The sequence below is a fragment of the Heterodontus francisci genome, chromosome 24 (genome assembly GCF_036365525.1).
Source record: "Heterodontus francisci isolate sHetFra1 chromosome 24, sHetFra1.hap1, whole genome shotgun sequence".
NCBI lineage: Eukaryota > Metazoa > Chordata > Chondrichthyes > Heterodontiformes > Heterodontidae > Heterodontus > Heterodontus francisci.
This window is the reverse complement of record NC_090394.1, coordinates 27,901,859-27,918,573: the sequence shown is the minus strand read 5'-3', so window position 1 is coordinate 27,918,573 and position 16,715 is coordinate 27,901,859. Positions and strand designations below refer to the sequence as shown.

Here is a 16,715-nt window from a genome sequence, read left to right as displayed (position 1 = left end):
CTGCACCCATCCAGGCAAGTGGAGAGTATTCCATCACACTCCTGACTTGTGCCTTGTAGATGGTGGACAGGCTTTGGGGAGTCAGGAAGTGAGTTACTCACCGCAGGATTCCTAGCCTCTGACCTGCTCTTGTTGCCACGGTATTTATATAGAATCATAAAGAGATACAGCACTGAAACAGGCCCTTCGGCCCACCGAGTCTGTGCCAACCATCAACCACCCATTTATACTAATCCTACATTAATCCCATATTCCCTACTGCATCCCCACCTTCCCTCAATTCTCCTACTACCTACACTAGGGGCAATTTACAATGGCTATTTTACCTATCAACCTGCAAGTCTTTGGCTGTGGGAGGAAACCGGAGCACCCGGTGGAAACCCACGCAGACACAGGGAGAACTTGCAAACCCCGCACAGGCAGTACCCAGAACTGAACCCAGGTCGCTGGAGCTGTGAGGCTGTGGTGGCTAACCACTGCGCTGCCCTTAGAAGCTGTCCAGCACTATTGTGCCCAAAACAACCCTGCACTCAAATTTTGGCAGTGGTGGGATTCAAATCCACGCCTCCGCAGTGACTGGAGCCTTAATCCAGTGCCTTAGACCGCTCGGCCACGCTACCACTCCATGGCTACTCCAGATCAGTGTCTGGTCAATGGTAGCGCCTAGGATATGGATAGTAGGGGATTCAGCGATGGTAATGCCATTGAATGTCAAGGGGAGATGGTTAGATTCTCTCTTTCACTCAGCTCTTTTACTGAGCAGCGCCACCATGGAGGCGGTGGTTGCTGCCGGTAATGGACTCACCAGAGGCGCTGGACCCAGGCCACAGGTGAGTCAGGGTGGGAGGAGTTCCGCATGGTGGGGGTTGCAGAGGAGAAAGGTGTTTGCTGGTCGACAGCAAGGGCAAGGAAGTGACTCTCAGTGGGCCCCCCCTTCCCGATGCTGGGCCCTTCGAGCAGGCATTAAGCGTCTTTGAACGAGGACACCACAACCCCCCCGTCCCCCGCACCCGGGAGCTGGCAAGCAACTTGCATAGGTTTACTTGGTGTGCTCCCAATGTCGTGACAAGCCCGCCCGCCCTCCACTCGGTTAACAGGCAGGGAGCGGGATGAGGTGCTTAATTGGACATTAGTGGCCCACTTAAGGGCTTCAATTGGCAACAGGGCGGGTAGGCGGTCCAAGGGCCGTCCCATTGTGGACTTAATTCAGGTGGAGAGGGGAATGTGGAGAGGGGAATGTGGTGGGGTCACTACCTCCCCCCCCCACCCCCCACCCCCTCCCCGCACTCCCATCCTGTCTGATTAAATGCTCACCCATTCTCCAAACTCTCACCAGGGGAAGAGCATAAAATCCCCCCCAATCTGATTATGTTCGTGAAGTGTCTTGAGATGTTTTACTATTTTAAAGTTGCCACATAAACGCAAGCTGGTGTTCGAGGGGGACTTGGTGTTTAACAAGCTAACTTTTTATATTTGACACTTTAATTCAGTTTTCAGGCCAGCACAAGAGCGAAGTCTACAATCTCACCAGTGGACGAGTTGTTGCAGTTGTTGCCAGTTGTTGCAGTTTGTACGCAAGAGTGCTGGCACACACTAACACTGTTGTGCAACTCAGGCTACACAAGTGCCAAATGGAAAAGCACAATATGAGGCAACAGGGATAAGGGAGCCATACTTGTTTACATCACAGAATGCAGGTTACAGAAAACCTGCACTGATGTAGCATAAAAGCAACTTTAATCGAAAATCTGCCAAGTTCCTACATGATTCATTACATACCCTTACCAGGATGAATAGTAATTGTTTAATGGCTGTAAATTAAGTTTCATTATCCACACCTCTGCCAGAGAGGTTGAGTTGGGAGTTTGCTAATGAAAATACACAAAATAAAGCTTTATGTTTGAACTGCTCCAAACTGGTTTCCACCCCTGCCACAGCACTGATAAGGCTCTTACTAAATTCACAAATGACCTCCCGTGACTTTCATGTTGTAAACTATCCATCCTCAACATTCTCAACCTGCCCCTGCAATCTTTGACAGCACCATTCTCCAGCTGAGTGCGATTGCCCTTGCCTGGCTCCTCATTCCTATCCAGCTGTAGCCAGAACATCTCCAGTAATGGTTTCTCTTCACACTTCTGCACCATTATTTTTGGAGTTTCCCCCAAGGATCTATCCATCTCCTTCCAGGAAAGTCCTGAAACTGACATTGGGTCAGGATCCCAACATAATCCAGCCCTCTTCCGGCTTTGCTGAAGGCGAAGTTGAAGGCAAGCAGGGAACTCCCTTAGAACTGTTGGGTAAGTAATTAAGTGTAGTTGAGGTAGATAAGAAGGCAATTCAGAACAGTTTTAACCTTGAATCCAGGCGTTCCCAGCCAGGGGACTTGTTTCCCGATCCGTCAGCAACTCACCAGGGTCACCAAGGCGAGTGCGCAGTGGGAAGAGCTTCTTCAGTGAAACTGACAAACTGGGAAAACTTTGATCAGTGAAACTGAAGAACTCCAGTCATGGCCATTGAGAGGCTGCTGTTCAAAGCATTTCTTCTCCCAGAGAGTGTTATCAATGTTTGACAGGTGATTGCTAACCTCTGGAAGGCATTTCACCTGTCTTGCACTTCACTCACCTTCAACTGCATTTCCCTGTTGCCAGCCTTCACCATGGCATGGGAGCAGCTTATGCAGCTCCACCTTACACCTCTGATGAGGGGCAAGGGCAGAAGCCACACCACCGGCAACAGTAGCAACACCAACAGCCTTTTCCTCAGCCACCTGTCCTCCACAGAGCAGTGGGGATGGATACCAAGATCCAACTGGAAGGAGGCAAGACCCCAACTAAGGATCAGCTCTCTCGACATGTCTAAGCACCAGTACCTCAGGAGGCTCAGACTCTCATGGCTGATTGCTGCTGACATCTGCATCCTCCTGGAACAAGACCTTCTTCCTACTTGAGCGGATGGATACGCATTTCCAGTGGCCGACAAGGTGCCTGTCACTGGAGGGTCATCCCCCCTCCCCCCAGGTTCTCTGCCTCTCACCAAGGAGTGCGCTCTCTTCTGCAAGAAGAGAAAGGAAAGCGTTGTTTGTGTGTTCGTGTTCGTAATGGCTTGTGTGGAGAGGAAGGAAGGACATTTTTGGAGGGTGTCTGTGAGGACTGGGTGTGAGAGGGCAATAGGCTGAGGGTGGTTTTTTTATTATTTATTCACAGGATGTGAGCATCGCTGTCAAAGCCAGCATTTATTGCCCATCCCCAACTGCCCTTGAGAAGGTGGTGATGAGCCACCTCCGTGACAACTGAGTAGCTTGCTAGGACATTCCAGAGGGCAGTTAAGAGTCAACCACATTGCTGTGGGTCAGGAGCCACATATAGGCCAGACCAGGTAAAGACAGCAGATTTCCTTCCCTAAAGGATATTAGTGAAACAGTTGGGTTTTTACAACAATCCAGTAGTTTTATGGTCAGCATTACTGATCCTTGCTTTTTATTCCAGATTTTTATTTTAATTAATTGAATTTAAACATCCCAGCTGCTGTGATGAGATTTGAATTCATGTTTCAGGATTATTAGTCCAGGCCTCTGGATTACTGGTTCAGTGATATAACCACTATGCCACCGCACCCCAGAAAGCATAAGTTTGAGTGTTGTCTGTATGGATGGGGAGGTGAGGTGTGTTGACCTGAGGAGTGTTGTGCAGGAGAATGCTGGGAAAGTCAGAGTGTGGTACTTGGCACCTGAAAGTGTTATGCCACTCACCTTTCCTGCCCTCCTGAGGTCCTGGATCCTCCACTCCACTGTCTCCAAGGTGGAAGGAACACACATCTGCTGACTTACTCAGCCACTGCCATCCATGCCTGCTTGTTTGGAGAGGTTGTCCTCTTCCAACATTCTGAGAGAGCTTAACTCACTGCAGCCCCTCAGATCTTGCAGCAGGATCTCCAGGTAAGAGTGACAGACCTAGGGGCCTGCCTTCCCAGGTCTCCTCTCCATTCCTGTGATTGCTGCAGCCTCAAAAATCTAAGTGCTGGTAAGCCATTCGAACCCATGTTGAGGTCCCTTAACGAGAAATCTTTGCATTGACAAATGGACACATCATCCCATCTGCCCTGTCTAATTGGTCTGGGAGTCTGGTGGTGGAATAATAGCTAGTTTGCTCTGGGAAAAAGCAACGGCTGAGTGCACAAATCAGTCAGTTGGGTTCCTGATCCGAAAATCTTCCCACCATTCTGGCAGGGTTTAAGGTGAGAAGCTTCTCCCATTATCTTCCACAAACTCCATTTTCTAGCCACAGAATCCATTGTCTTCCCTGGTTACTGTCACAGGTTAAACAAGACTGTGTCCTACTTGATCCTGAGCACCATCACCTATAATGGTGATATTTTAAATTGTCAGTGAAATCTAGGAAATGGCAGACATGTTGGATAATTACTTTGCATCAGTATTTACAGTAGAGGAAGAGGTAAGCATGTCAGGCATCCCAAGGAAACTAATATTGAATTGGGGGTCAGAGACTCACCAGAAATAACAAACAAAATAACAGTAATGAAGAAAATAGTGGCACAAAAGAGTGACAAATCTCCAGGACAAGATGGTTTCCATCCCAAGGTTTTAAAGGATGCAGATAAGAAAATTGCAGATGCCCTAACTATATTCATCTAAAGTTCTTTTGATTTGGGAACTGTTCCTTTAGATAGGATAATTGGATGTCACTCCGCTATTCCACAAAGGTCCAAGAGTGAAACCGAGAAATTATAGATCAGTTAACCTAACATCTGTTAAGAAACTATCTATGCTTTGGGGAGTCTACGACTAAGGGGCATAGACTAAAATTACAGCCAGACTTTTCAGGAGTGAAATTAGGCAAAACTTCCACATTGGGATACTCTTCCACAAATGGCAACTGATGCTGGATCAATTGTTAACTTTCAAATTGAGATTGATAGACTTTTGTTAACCAAAAGTATTAAGGGATGTGGGGCAAAGGTGGATATATGTAGTTAGGTTGCAGATCAGCCACAATCTCATTGAATGGCAGAACAGGCTTGAGGGGCTAAATGGCCTACTCCTGCTCCTATGAACTGAACTTCCTATCCCAGGTCATCTGCATCACAAAGACTGACTACTTGCACCATTTTAATATCGCCTGTCTCCACCCTGTCTCAGACCATCTGTTCCTGAAAACCCCCCACTCCATACTTTCGCTACATCTAGACTTAACCATTCCAATGCTCTTCTAGCTGGCTTCCCATCTTCTATAAACACATCCAAACCTCTACTCTACTATCCATATCCGAACTCACACCAAGACCTGATAATCCATCACCCCTGTGCTCACTGACCCACACTGGGCCCAGCTGTCAACATCTCAATTTTATAATTCTCATTCTTGTTTTCACATCACGCCATGACCTGTCCCCTCCCTATCTCTGTAATGTCCCCTGGACCTGCACTCCTTCAAGATCACTGCGTTCATCCAATTCTGGTCTTTTGTATAGCCCCAAATTGGTTCACTCGACCATTAGCGGCCGTGCCTTTAGCTGCCTGGGCCCTTATGCTCTTGAATTCCCTCCCCAAACCTTTCTGCCTTACCCTTTTCCTTTCAGAGGCTGCTTAAAACCTACATCTTTGACCAAGCATTTGGTCACCTAATGGTTCCTTCTTTGGTTCATCATCTATTTTTTGTCTGATTATGCTCCTGTGAAGCCCCTTGAGATGTTTTATAGGTTATGTGCATTATATAAATGCAATTTGTTGTTGTTCATTCTGCCTAAAGGAAGGGCATGGATGGATGCTCTTATATTCTTTTAATTTAGATTGCAAGGCCCTGCATACAAAAACTAACTCCCAGCATGTGGAATCAGGGATGGATTGAAAGGAAGATACAAAATAGAGGGTAGGAGTTAAGAGGTTTTTGGACTGGCAGAAAGTGGGAAGTGGTGTCAGCAGGGATCCATGTTGTTCAACATGTACGTAAATGACATGGACCAGAAAGTGCAGGTGTGGTGTCAGAATGTGCAGATGAAACCAAATTGGGAGGGATTGCTAATAATATGGTCCACGCTCCAAAAGTACAGGAAGACATAAACAGGCTTGCAGTGTGGGTGGATAAACAGGAAATTAAATTCAGTGAAGTATGAGGTGGTTCATTTTGGTAGGGAGAATAAGGAGGCCGTGTATTCCTTAGAAGGTATGAAACTAAATGAGGGGGGGAAGCATCGTGAGCTGGGAATAGATGCGTAAATAGCTAAAAGTACAATCTCAACTTGGCAATGCCAAAAATAGTGCAAATAAAGTAATGAGTTTTGTCTGGAGGAATAGAAAACAAAAGCAGGGACGTAATGTCATTTTAGACCACAGTTGGAGCACTGTGTGAAGTTCTGGTCTCCTTATTATGAACAGGATATTGAAGCACCGGAAAAAATGCAGAAAAGATTTACAAGGATGTTACCAGAATTGAAAGGATGCACCTATCAGGAAAGATTGAGCAGGCAGGATCTTTTCTCTGGAAAAAGAGGAGACCTCATAGATGTCTTGCAAATTATGAAGGAGTTTGATAGGATTGATGTACAGCAACTGTTTCACCTTGTGGGTGAGTCCAGAAGAAGGGGACATTAGGGGAGCACAGTGGCGCAGTGGTTAGCACCACAGTCTCACAGCTCCAGTGAGCCAGGTTCAGTTCTGGGTACTGTCTGTGCGGAGTTTGCAAGTTCTCCCTGTGACCGCATGGGTTTTCGCCGGGTGCTCCGGTTTCCTCCCACAGCCAAAGACTTGCAGGTTGATAGGTAAATTGGCCATTGTAAATTGCCCCTAGTGTAGGTAGGTAGGTGGTAGGAGAATGGTGGAGATGTGGTAGGGAATATGGGATTAATGTAGGGCTAGTATAAATGGGTGGTTGTTGGTTGGCACAGACTCAGTGGGCCGAAGGGCCTGTTTCAGTGCTGTATCTCTAAATAAAGAATTTAGGAAGAATTTCTTTACAGAGTTGTGAGAATCTAACTTGTTTTCCAATAGCCTGGCAGCTGACTTATTGATCTGGGTCTATGAATCTTCCAACAGACTACTGTAAAGGGATTTAACAGAATAAATGTCCATGAGCCAGCTACCAATTGCTGGCCTCCCAGAATCCAAATTAAAAGATCAATATAAAAGCAGTTTAAATTACAATTACACTTGTGGGTAGGTCCACTGCAAACAGATTAAACGGAAATTGGTATGTAGTTTGTTGTGCCTACAAAAGTCAATGCTCTATTTATCTGTGTCAGTAAAACAGCTCCGACTATATTCACAACCATAAAAGCGGTAGTGAATATCATGCACTTCACTGATTATTAATGAATGTCAGACAAATAAAGCACTAACCCTAAGATTATATTGGAACTAACAGTAAACATACTTAATGAATGTTGCTGTAGTTAGCAACAGATGCTGTATTCTGATGCCATCTGGTGTACAATTTATATTTTCATACATTTGCTATTTGAAAAATATAAACTGCTGATATGCTTTGTAAATTCTAACTGAAAACAAAATGTTAGCTTCGCTCTAAAATTCCACTTTCTCATCCCATCTCCTTCCCCACCAGCTTCTTCAGGCTGAAGCCCGCGATGTATAGCATTGGAGTCCTGCTTGACCTTGTGTTGAGATTACTGCGGACGCTGGAAATCAGAAGCAAAAAACAGAAAATTCTAGAAACACAGCAGTTGGGATAGAATCATGAGTGGAATGATATCTGGGTCAAGTAATGGACAGAAACATTAAATCATTAAAGGGTCAAAGGGTGTGTTTGGACCTCATTCCTAAGCCCATATTTGAAGGCTGGGCCCCTGGTGAGGGCCTCTTGTACCTCCTCCCCTCCTTGTTTCCGATTTGTTTGATATACTTTTCATCCCCTGAATTTCAGTGTTGAAGATGGACACAAGCCCGAATGTCCATTCTCTCCACTGATGCTGGCTGACCTGCTGTGTGTTTGGACTTTTTCCCGTTTGCTTCAAGTTTCCAACATTTACAATGCTTTGCTTTTTTCAAATTTGTGATCTCATTCTATTTGGATTCCAGCGTGTTGATCCAAATTCAGAAACACTCTCTCTATTTCAAGAGTGTTTTCTCAGTGAGCCACAGAGCCATTTCATAATGATATTCCAAGAAAAACCCTGCAATGTCCTTTCAATACAATGTAGCCGAAACATGAGTACAATATCAACGATTTTAAATTTATTTGAAGTTTGTTAGACATGCAATGTTGCTTAAAAAGCAGTGAAAATATATGTGACTAATTTAAGAAATTTTTTACAGATAAATTTCCTATAGAAAACAATGAGTATATTGGAATGACTGACTGTCCATAGTCAAATAGTTTTACAATCAATAATTCCTTTCAATATCCAAGGTTAAAATATATATTTGCAACATTCTATTGATCAGACATTAATAGTTGACAGATATTTTCCTGTTGAATAATCACTCTTATAGTATCTCTGTTGAACAACAGTGACTCTCCCAACATTCACTCTTAACAATTGGGGATAGGTTATAGATGCTTATCAGTGTATCCTTATTGTTTTCTCCCATCCTATATATTTTTATTGAGTGTGTAAGTTTCAACGTATTTTCATTTCAATCGTCGTGCAAGATTCTAATTATCTTGAGTTTGAGATGTACATTCTCCTACACATTTTCACAGCTCCACATGGTGCGAGTGCTTTATTCCTTTGAATCAGCATTCACTCGTGGAATGAATTTCAGAATTATGGGTTCTTTAGAATGCAACACTCCTTTCGTATCCAGTCCTAACGGGATCTAGAATAGAAAGAGTAATGGTGATAGGAAGTCAAAGGAAGGTTTGACTACAGTGATAGATGGTCCTGTTCCATCTCATTATTCCCTGTCATCAGTATTCACTTCAAAAAACAAAAAATAAAAGCAACCTCACAATATTCATTCACACCTTCAGATAATTTCTATATTCTAGAATTCTCACCGCTGTCTCCTTGCACGGCACAAAGGTCATGCGTTGCAAGACTGAAGCCAGAACCATTTTCATCGCGAGTTGGGCAAATCGCATTCCGATGCAGTTCCGAGGGCCCACCCCAAATGGCAGGAAGATAAAAGGATTCCGAGACTCCATATTCGCTTTACTGAACCTAGTGATATTGGCAAAGGCAAAACAAGTGAAATAGATCAGTCAAATTTTCTGATAGTTTGCATTTATCAAAGAGATGGTTGGAGAATACCACAGTTTGAAACTGCAACCACAGATTTGTCCCAGAAACTCCTTCACTTACTGATGTTTCTTGAGTTGCTGTTGCACAATCACTGGGTGCCAATCCTGAGAACTGTGATCCCAGACTGTGGAGTGTTGGTAGACTAATCAACTGTGGACAACAGCAGCAAAGCTCATCAGAACTCACTGACCTGAAACGTTAACTCTACTTCACTCTCCACAAATGCTGCCAGACCTGCTGAGTATTTCTAGCATTTCTTGTTTTTATTTCAGATTTCCAACATCTGCAGTGCTTTGCTTTTATTAAATAACTGGGTTGTTAGTCTTTGTGGGTTACGTTGCTGATAGGTGAGGTATCCAAATGTAAAAATAATCAAATGCCACTCAAAATCTCCATGCAGATTTGATGATGCAGTCTCTAAGTAGATAGGCATTCAGCTGTAGCAGGCATCACGCAGTTCTTTCGACAATGAGCACAGCAATAGGTCGACTTGAATTATAAAAATCATCAGTCGCTTAGATTTAATGAAGCATTCCTTCATTAGATGGACACTCAAAGTACTTTGGCTGCAGCAGGCCTCAAACAGTTCTTTAAACAATGAGTCTCGCAATGGGTCCACTCTGATTTTGAAACCAACAGTGTCTCAGTCGAAATTTTATTGCAAATTCCAGCAAGCACAGTCAGTCAAGACAGAGTCAATCTTGAAACAAAGACTCTTAGATTGGAAGTAAAGAAAAATAATTTTGCTGCCTCCAGAAATACAATACTGAGAATACTGAGATTCAGACTACTAGGCTAGATGGGATTGAGGTTCACAAGGAGGAGGTGTTAGCAATTTTGGAAAGTGTGAAAATAGATAAGTCCCCTGGGCCAGATGGGATTTATCCTAGGATTCTTTGGGAAGCCAGGGAGGAGATTGCAGAGCCTTTGTCCTTGATCTTTATGTCGTCATTGTTGACAGGAATAGTGCCGGAAGACTGGAGGATAGCACATGTTGTCCCCTTGTTCAAGAAGGGGAGTAGAGACAGCCCTGGTAATTATAGACCTGTGAGCCTTACTTCGGTTGTGGGTAAAATGTTGGAAAAGGTTATAAGAGACAGGATTTATAATCATCTTGAAAAGAATAAGTTCATTAGCGATAGTCAGCACGGTTTTGTGACGGGTAGGTCGTGCCTCACAAACCTTATTGAGTTTTTTGAGAAGGTGACCAAACAGGTGGATGAGGGTAAAGCAGTGGATGTGGTGCATATGGATTTCAGTAAGGCGTTTGATAAGGTTCCCCACGGTAGGCTATTGCAGAAAATACGGAAGTATGGGGTTGAAGGTGATTTAGAGCTTTGGATCAGAAATTGGCTAGCTGAAAGAAGACAGAGGGTGGTGGTTGATGGCAAATGTTCATCCTGGAGTTTAGTTACTAGTGGTGTACCGCAAGGATCTGTTTTGGGGCCACTGCTGTTTGTCATTTTTATAAATGACCTGGAAGAGGGTGTAGAAGGGTGGGTTAATAAATTTGCGGATGACACGAAGGTCGGTGGAGTTGTGGATAGTGTCGAAGGATGTTGTAGGGTACAGAGGGACATAGATAGGCTGCAGAGCTGGGCTGAGAGATGGCAAATGGAGTTTAATGCGGAAAAGTGTGAGGTGATTCACTTTGGAAGGAGTAACAGGAATGCAGAGTACTGGGCTAATGGGACGATTCTTGGTAGTGTAGATGAACAGAGAGGTCTTGGTGTCCAGGTACATAAATCCCTCAAAGTTGCTACCCAGGTTAATAGGGCTGTTAAGAAGGCATATAGTGTGTTAGCTTTTATTAGTAGGGGGATCGAGTTTCGGAGCCACGAGGTCATGCTGCAGCTGTACAAAACTCTGGTGAGACCGCACCTGGAGTATTGCGTGCAGTTCTGGTCACCGCATTATAGGAAGGATGTGGAAGCTTTGGAAAGGGTGCAGAGGAGATTTACTAGGATGTTGCCTGGTATGGAGGGAAGGTCTTATGAGGAAAGGCTGAGGGACTTGAGGTTGTTTTCGTTGGAGAGAAGGAGGAGGAGAGGTGACTTAATAGAGACATATAAGATAATCAGAGGGTTAGATAGGGTGGATAGTGAGAGTCTTTTTCCTCGGATGGTGATGGCAAACACGAGGGGACATAGCTTTAAGTTGAGGGGTGATAGATATAGGACAGATGTTAGAGGTAGTTTCTTTACTCAGAGAGTAGTAGGGGCGTGGAACGCCCTGCCTGCAACAGTAGTAGACTCGCCAACTTTAAGGGCATTTAAGTGGTCATTGGATAGACATATGGATGTAAATGGAATAGTGTAGGTCAGATGGTTTCACAGGTCGGCGCAACATCGAGGGCCGAAGGGCCTGTACTGCGCTGTAATGTTCTAATTCTAATTCTAATTCTAAATGGTCTCTTCAAAGGGTTTTTTCCTCTTTAAGCAATTAACATGGCCTGTAGCTCATTGTAGAATTTCTGCTGAGAGAACTAGACAGCTCTTTCCTTCAGTAAGCACGCTTCACTGGTGTCTCTCAAAAACTGGTTTTAACTGTTTTTTGCACATAGTTAAATTGAAACATTATATCATGTGACCTCCTCACTCTTCTGCAGTTGGCTAGGTAACAAGTGCAGCTGGAACACTGTGCCTCTTAGTTTTTAAAGGCACACACTGTTTTTAAACAGAGTGATAAAGGCACACTGCTTTAATCCGAGGAGAAAATAAATACAGTTGAGTGACACCAGTCTAGCCTACATGTGACATTAGACCCACAGCAATCTGATTGACTCTTAACTACCCTCTGAAATGGCCTAGCAAGCCACTCAGTTGTATCGTTGTATCAAACTGCTACAGAAAAGTCAAGTAAGACTGAAACCAGACGGAGCACCCGGCATCGACCTAGGCTCTGGAAATGACAAAGGCACACCCTGCAGGAAGGTCATGCCTCATGTGCTGGACTGGAATTCCACTCACCTGGTTGTTGAATTTTAATTAATGTTTCTGCCTTAAAGTTGTAACATTGATCTTGCCCCAGTCATTATGAATGAATGAATTTTTATCACTTCCAGAAGGGGAAACAAAGCATAAAAGTCCAAAGAAGTAACTAGCCCACTAAGTAGAGTACAAAGTCTTTTATTTTAATAGCCTACTCGGGTATAAAATTGAAACCCGACCTGGGCCCGACCCAACTACAGCCAACCCGAACCCGACCCGGGCCCGAGATCTTTAATTTTTTTTCGCACCGCACCCGACCCAACACAAATATCACAATAAATGTAATGATATCAAACACGTTATTGTGCTTTCCCTTGTCCAAATGTTAACACTTGTGATCCTGAGGCATAGAACATAAGAGCCAGGACGTTATGGTAAAATTGTATAAAACACGAGTTCGGCCACAGCTAAGTACAGTTCTGGTCGGCACATTACAGGAAGGATGTGATCGCACTCGAGAGGATACAGAGTAGATTTATATGAATGTTGCCAGGGCTGGAAAATTTTAGCAATGAAGAAAGATTGGATCGGCTGGGGTAGTTTTTGTTAGAACAGAGGAGGCTGAAGAAAGATTTATTTGAGGTGTAAAAAATTAAGAGGGACCTAAATAGAGTAGATAGGAAGGACCTATTTCCTTTAGCAGAGTGGCCAATAACCAGGGGCATAGATTTAAAGTGATTAGTCGAAGGATTAGAGGGGAGTTGAGGAATAAACTTTACACCCAAAGGTTCAACAAGTAACGATATGGAACTCACTGCCTGACAGTTTCTACCTCTACTAACCTATCATCGCATTTAAAAAAATACTTGGATATGCATTTGAAGTGCTGTAACCTACAGGGCTATGGACCAAGAGCTGGAAAGTGGAATTAGGCTGGATAGCTGTTTTTCACCTGGCACAGACACAATGGGCTGAATGGCCTCCTTCTGTGCCCTAAATTTTTCTATCTTCCTATGTTACACAATGCAGAGACCTTCAATTGATCTACAGTAGGCAGGATCAAATTACACATTCCTGACAAACTGCTGGGTGTGTCTTGTCAAGGAGACCAATCAGAAATCTGGCTGGGTGTGTCTTGTCAAGGAGACCAATCAGAAATCTGGCTCAACCTACTTGTCTTGTTGGTGCAGGAGATGGACAGGAGGAGGGAGGTCCTTTACCCACAGGGGACCAGGAGGCCCTCCAGACAAGCATTAAGAAGGCAATGGGAGCAGATAGCCATTGCAGTCAATGCTAGGAGACTAGCCCCCAGGACCTGGATGCAGGGTTGCAAGACGTTCAGTGACCTCACTCGAGTGGTCACGGTTAGTGAATGCATCTTTAGATGCCACATCCTTACAACTGGACCACTAGCGTCAGACACTACTCCATTCAACACCCACCCTTCACTCAGCCAGAAACAATCTCTATCAACTACCACTCATACCACACATTCATAGCATCACCTCATTCTCACACACTGACACTGCTGCAAGCCTCACATCCACATCTCACAGCTTGCACATACTGTCAGTTATTCAACCATGACAGGTACATCGCCCAAACACATTGCGCCGCATTCACTGATCTATTTCCCTCTCTCACAGGCACATAACCATAGACAGCAGCACCTAACCGGCAGGGAACAACATGTCTTCACTCCGCTGGAGGAAACAGTGCTAGCAATCTTTGGAGTGGCATTGCTGAGGCCATGGCCAGCAGTGGGGCTGAAACTATTGCAGATGGCAATACATTCTTACTGAATCCACTTTATCACATCCCACACCCCCTCATCCCACAATCTCTTCTGATTTACAAGCTGCAGATGGCATAAACATGCACCTCTTGTTTTCCCCACCTTCCCTCAGTGCAAACAGTATCTTGTGCCTTTCTCTTTTCAGAACCCTAACAACTGCCACTTGGCCATCCTTAAATACAGGGGTGGTTCCAGAGAACTGGAGAATTGCAAATGATATACCGTTGTTCAAAAAAGGGTGCAAGGATAAACCAAGCAACTACAAGCAGTCAGTTTAACCTCATTGTTGGGAAAGCTTTTAGAAATGACAATCTGGAACAAAATTAACAGTCACTTGGACAAATGTGGATTAATTAAGGAAAGCCAGCACTGACTTGTTAAAGGCAAATCATGTTTAACTAACTTGATTGAGATTTTTGGTGAGTGAACAGAGAGGTTTGATGAGGGTAATGTGGTGGATGTGGTGAATATGGATTTCCAAAAGGCATTTAACAAAATGCCACACAACAGGCTTGTCAGCCCATGGAATAAAAGGGACAGTTGCAGCCAGGGGTCGGTGGCGTGTCCGTACACAGGCACCAGTATCGGTAGTAAACAATTTTGGGGTCCTTGACTGATAATTTCATAGATGAGAAATTCTCCATTGGCTTCTTCAGACCGGCTTTTAAAAAAATTGCAAGTGTCAGTTTCAGAGCTGACAGGTTCTGAAGTAGAACAGCACTTCTGAACTTCAAACAAATTCATGGTATTCCGGTGTGTTCCGATTTTTTTTTTAAGTCCGCCGGAAAACCACAAATCTGTCCGACATTCAAAAGCGCTGTTCCCGCTCTCAGCAATAGTCTCAGAGAAGGTGAAGGGGAGAGAGAAAGAGAGAGTTGGAGTGGGAGATACAGAGAGAGAGTGGGGGAGAGAGAGTGGCAGAGGGAGAGTGAAGGAGAGAGAGTCTGGGGAAGAGAGAGAGAGAGAGAGTGAGTGAGCGAGTGGGGGTGGGGGGAGAGAGAGTGGGTGGGAGCGAGAGAGAGTGGGCTGGAGACAGAGAGTGGACAGGACAGCTGGGGGGACAGAGGGAGAGGACAGAGAGCATGAGGATGACACAGAGAGGGGGAATGACACGGACTGGGGACAACACAGAGAGAGGGGAAGACATGGAGGGAAGAAACACAAAGAGGGGGGCTGATACTGGGATAAGCAATACAGATATGGGAGGGAGGAACACAATAGGGGACAATATGGAGGCGACAACATTTGGGGGACAACACAGAGGTAGGAAGACAGAGAGTGGTGACACAGAGAGGGGGGACACAGAGAGGGGGGGAGAGAAAGAGAGACAGACAGACAGAGCGAGGAAGGACAGAGAGCAATCAAGACATCTATCTGGAAAACTCTGCAAAACGACATACTATGCAGGAAGACACAGACTACTTTTGCAAGCAAAAAACTGCCATGTATCTCACTAAATCATTGTCCAACATAGTGACGAGAAAGTAAGTCGATAATTTAATCTTCTCATTTAAAGCTTCTTCACAAAAATGCACATTTGTTGTTGTCTTGATTAATAGTAAGATAAATTTTTAATGCCTTTATCTTTCCGAAATTGTTTCGCCACCTCCTATGCAAGACAAAAATGTGGCTCCCCTCGCAAAAATGTTCGACACTGCTGCTCCAAGCCTTTAACCTTGTGTTTTAAAATAACTTCGCAGCCAGGTTTTTATAAAATACAAGTTTAAAGGCTTGTGTTATGTAAATTCATTTTAAAATGGCAATCATCAATTAGGGAATATCCGGATTTTGATGCTCTGGCACGCATTACTATCACTTGGGACACAAGTTCAGTGACATGTTGAAAGTTACAGGACTTTCATTTCTAAATAAATGTCACAATTCTGCTGCTATCCATTTGGAATCACACTGTCCCAGAACAGAGGAAAACAGGCATGTAAATCCAAGGAATCTCCAAAAGTGAGCACCAAAATGTTCCCCAAGAATACAAAAGTAAGGTGATATTGGTGAAAACAGGATACTGCTGACCCATATACCATAATTAATAAATACAATGTAACAGATAGCTTTAATAAACCTTAATCTATGATGAACGGTTTGCGATTCCTTCACAAAATCCATTCTGCTTTTGCAGTTTTAAAAACTGTCTGGGAAGACATAGTAAAAATGTATTGTGTTTCAATGACCATGTTAAAAACAGTCATTAACTGATTTTTGTTGTTGTGAATTGGATTAAAGGACAAGTTTTACAAGTATGTCAAAGATCAGTATCTGCAATGTTACTGCATTTATTATCCAGTTTGAGGGCAGATAATCTGAATGGCCAATGTCATTTAAAAGTTGTCTGGATCATATAATGACACGAGCTTACAAGTGCACCCTTGCTAACAGGCAAACCATTTGGCTTGGACATAAATTGGTTAGTCTGGGATAAAATCTTACAGCTAGTGACTAAACATTTTGTAATTGAATAATACATGCAGTAACAGCCACTCAACATTTTGCAGAAAAGCTTTGTGTTAATAATTATCTTGTCAGAGGTGAAATGGAATCGATCGTGATGAACTGAGATATAGACACAAGCGAATTTAAGAGAATCGCTATATTGGAGGAACTGAAGGGCGCTCTTTATTTGTAATTGTATTTAACTAATTTTGCCACTAGCTTTGGTGAGCAAATGACATTTTGTCCATGAGAGATTCTGTTGTTTTTGTATTTTCGAATCCAGGACAGACTTTTGTCAAGGTGAATAAACTAGTCTTAGTTTAGGCTAC

The 16,715-nt window shown here is 43.9% G+C and overlaps 1 protein-coding gene across 3 annotated transcripts in view; it reads right to left on the bottom strand.

Annotated features, from left to right (window-relative positions):
- Positions 1-8,215: 8,215 nt before the first annotated feature.
- Positions 8,216-16,715, bottom strand: part of LOC137383266 (cytochrome P450 3A21-like) — a 79,767-nt gene continuing 71,267 nt past the window's right edge. Inside the window, exons 11-12 of one of the 3 annotated variants that reach the window (XM_068055807.1) lie at positions 8,973-9,135; positions 8,216-8,791 (exon numbers count right to left, since the gene is read on the bottom strand). In XM_068055807.1, coding sequence (XP_067911908.1) covers positions 8,696-8,791; positions 8,973-9,135 — 259 coding nt within the window. In that variant the 3' untranslated portion in view covers positions 8,216-8,695. Of the gene's footprint in view, positions 8,792-8,972; positions 9,136-16,715 lie in introns of those variants that run through there. The other 2 variants (XM_068055806.1, XR_010977371.1) reach the window with 2 other exon arrangements.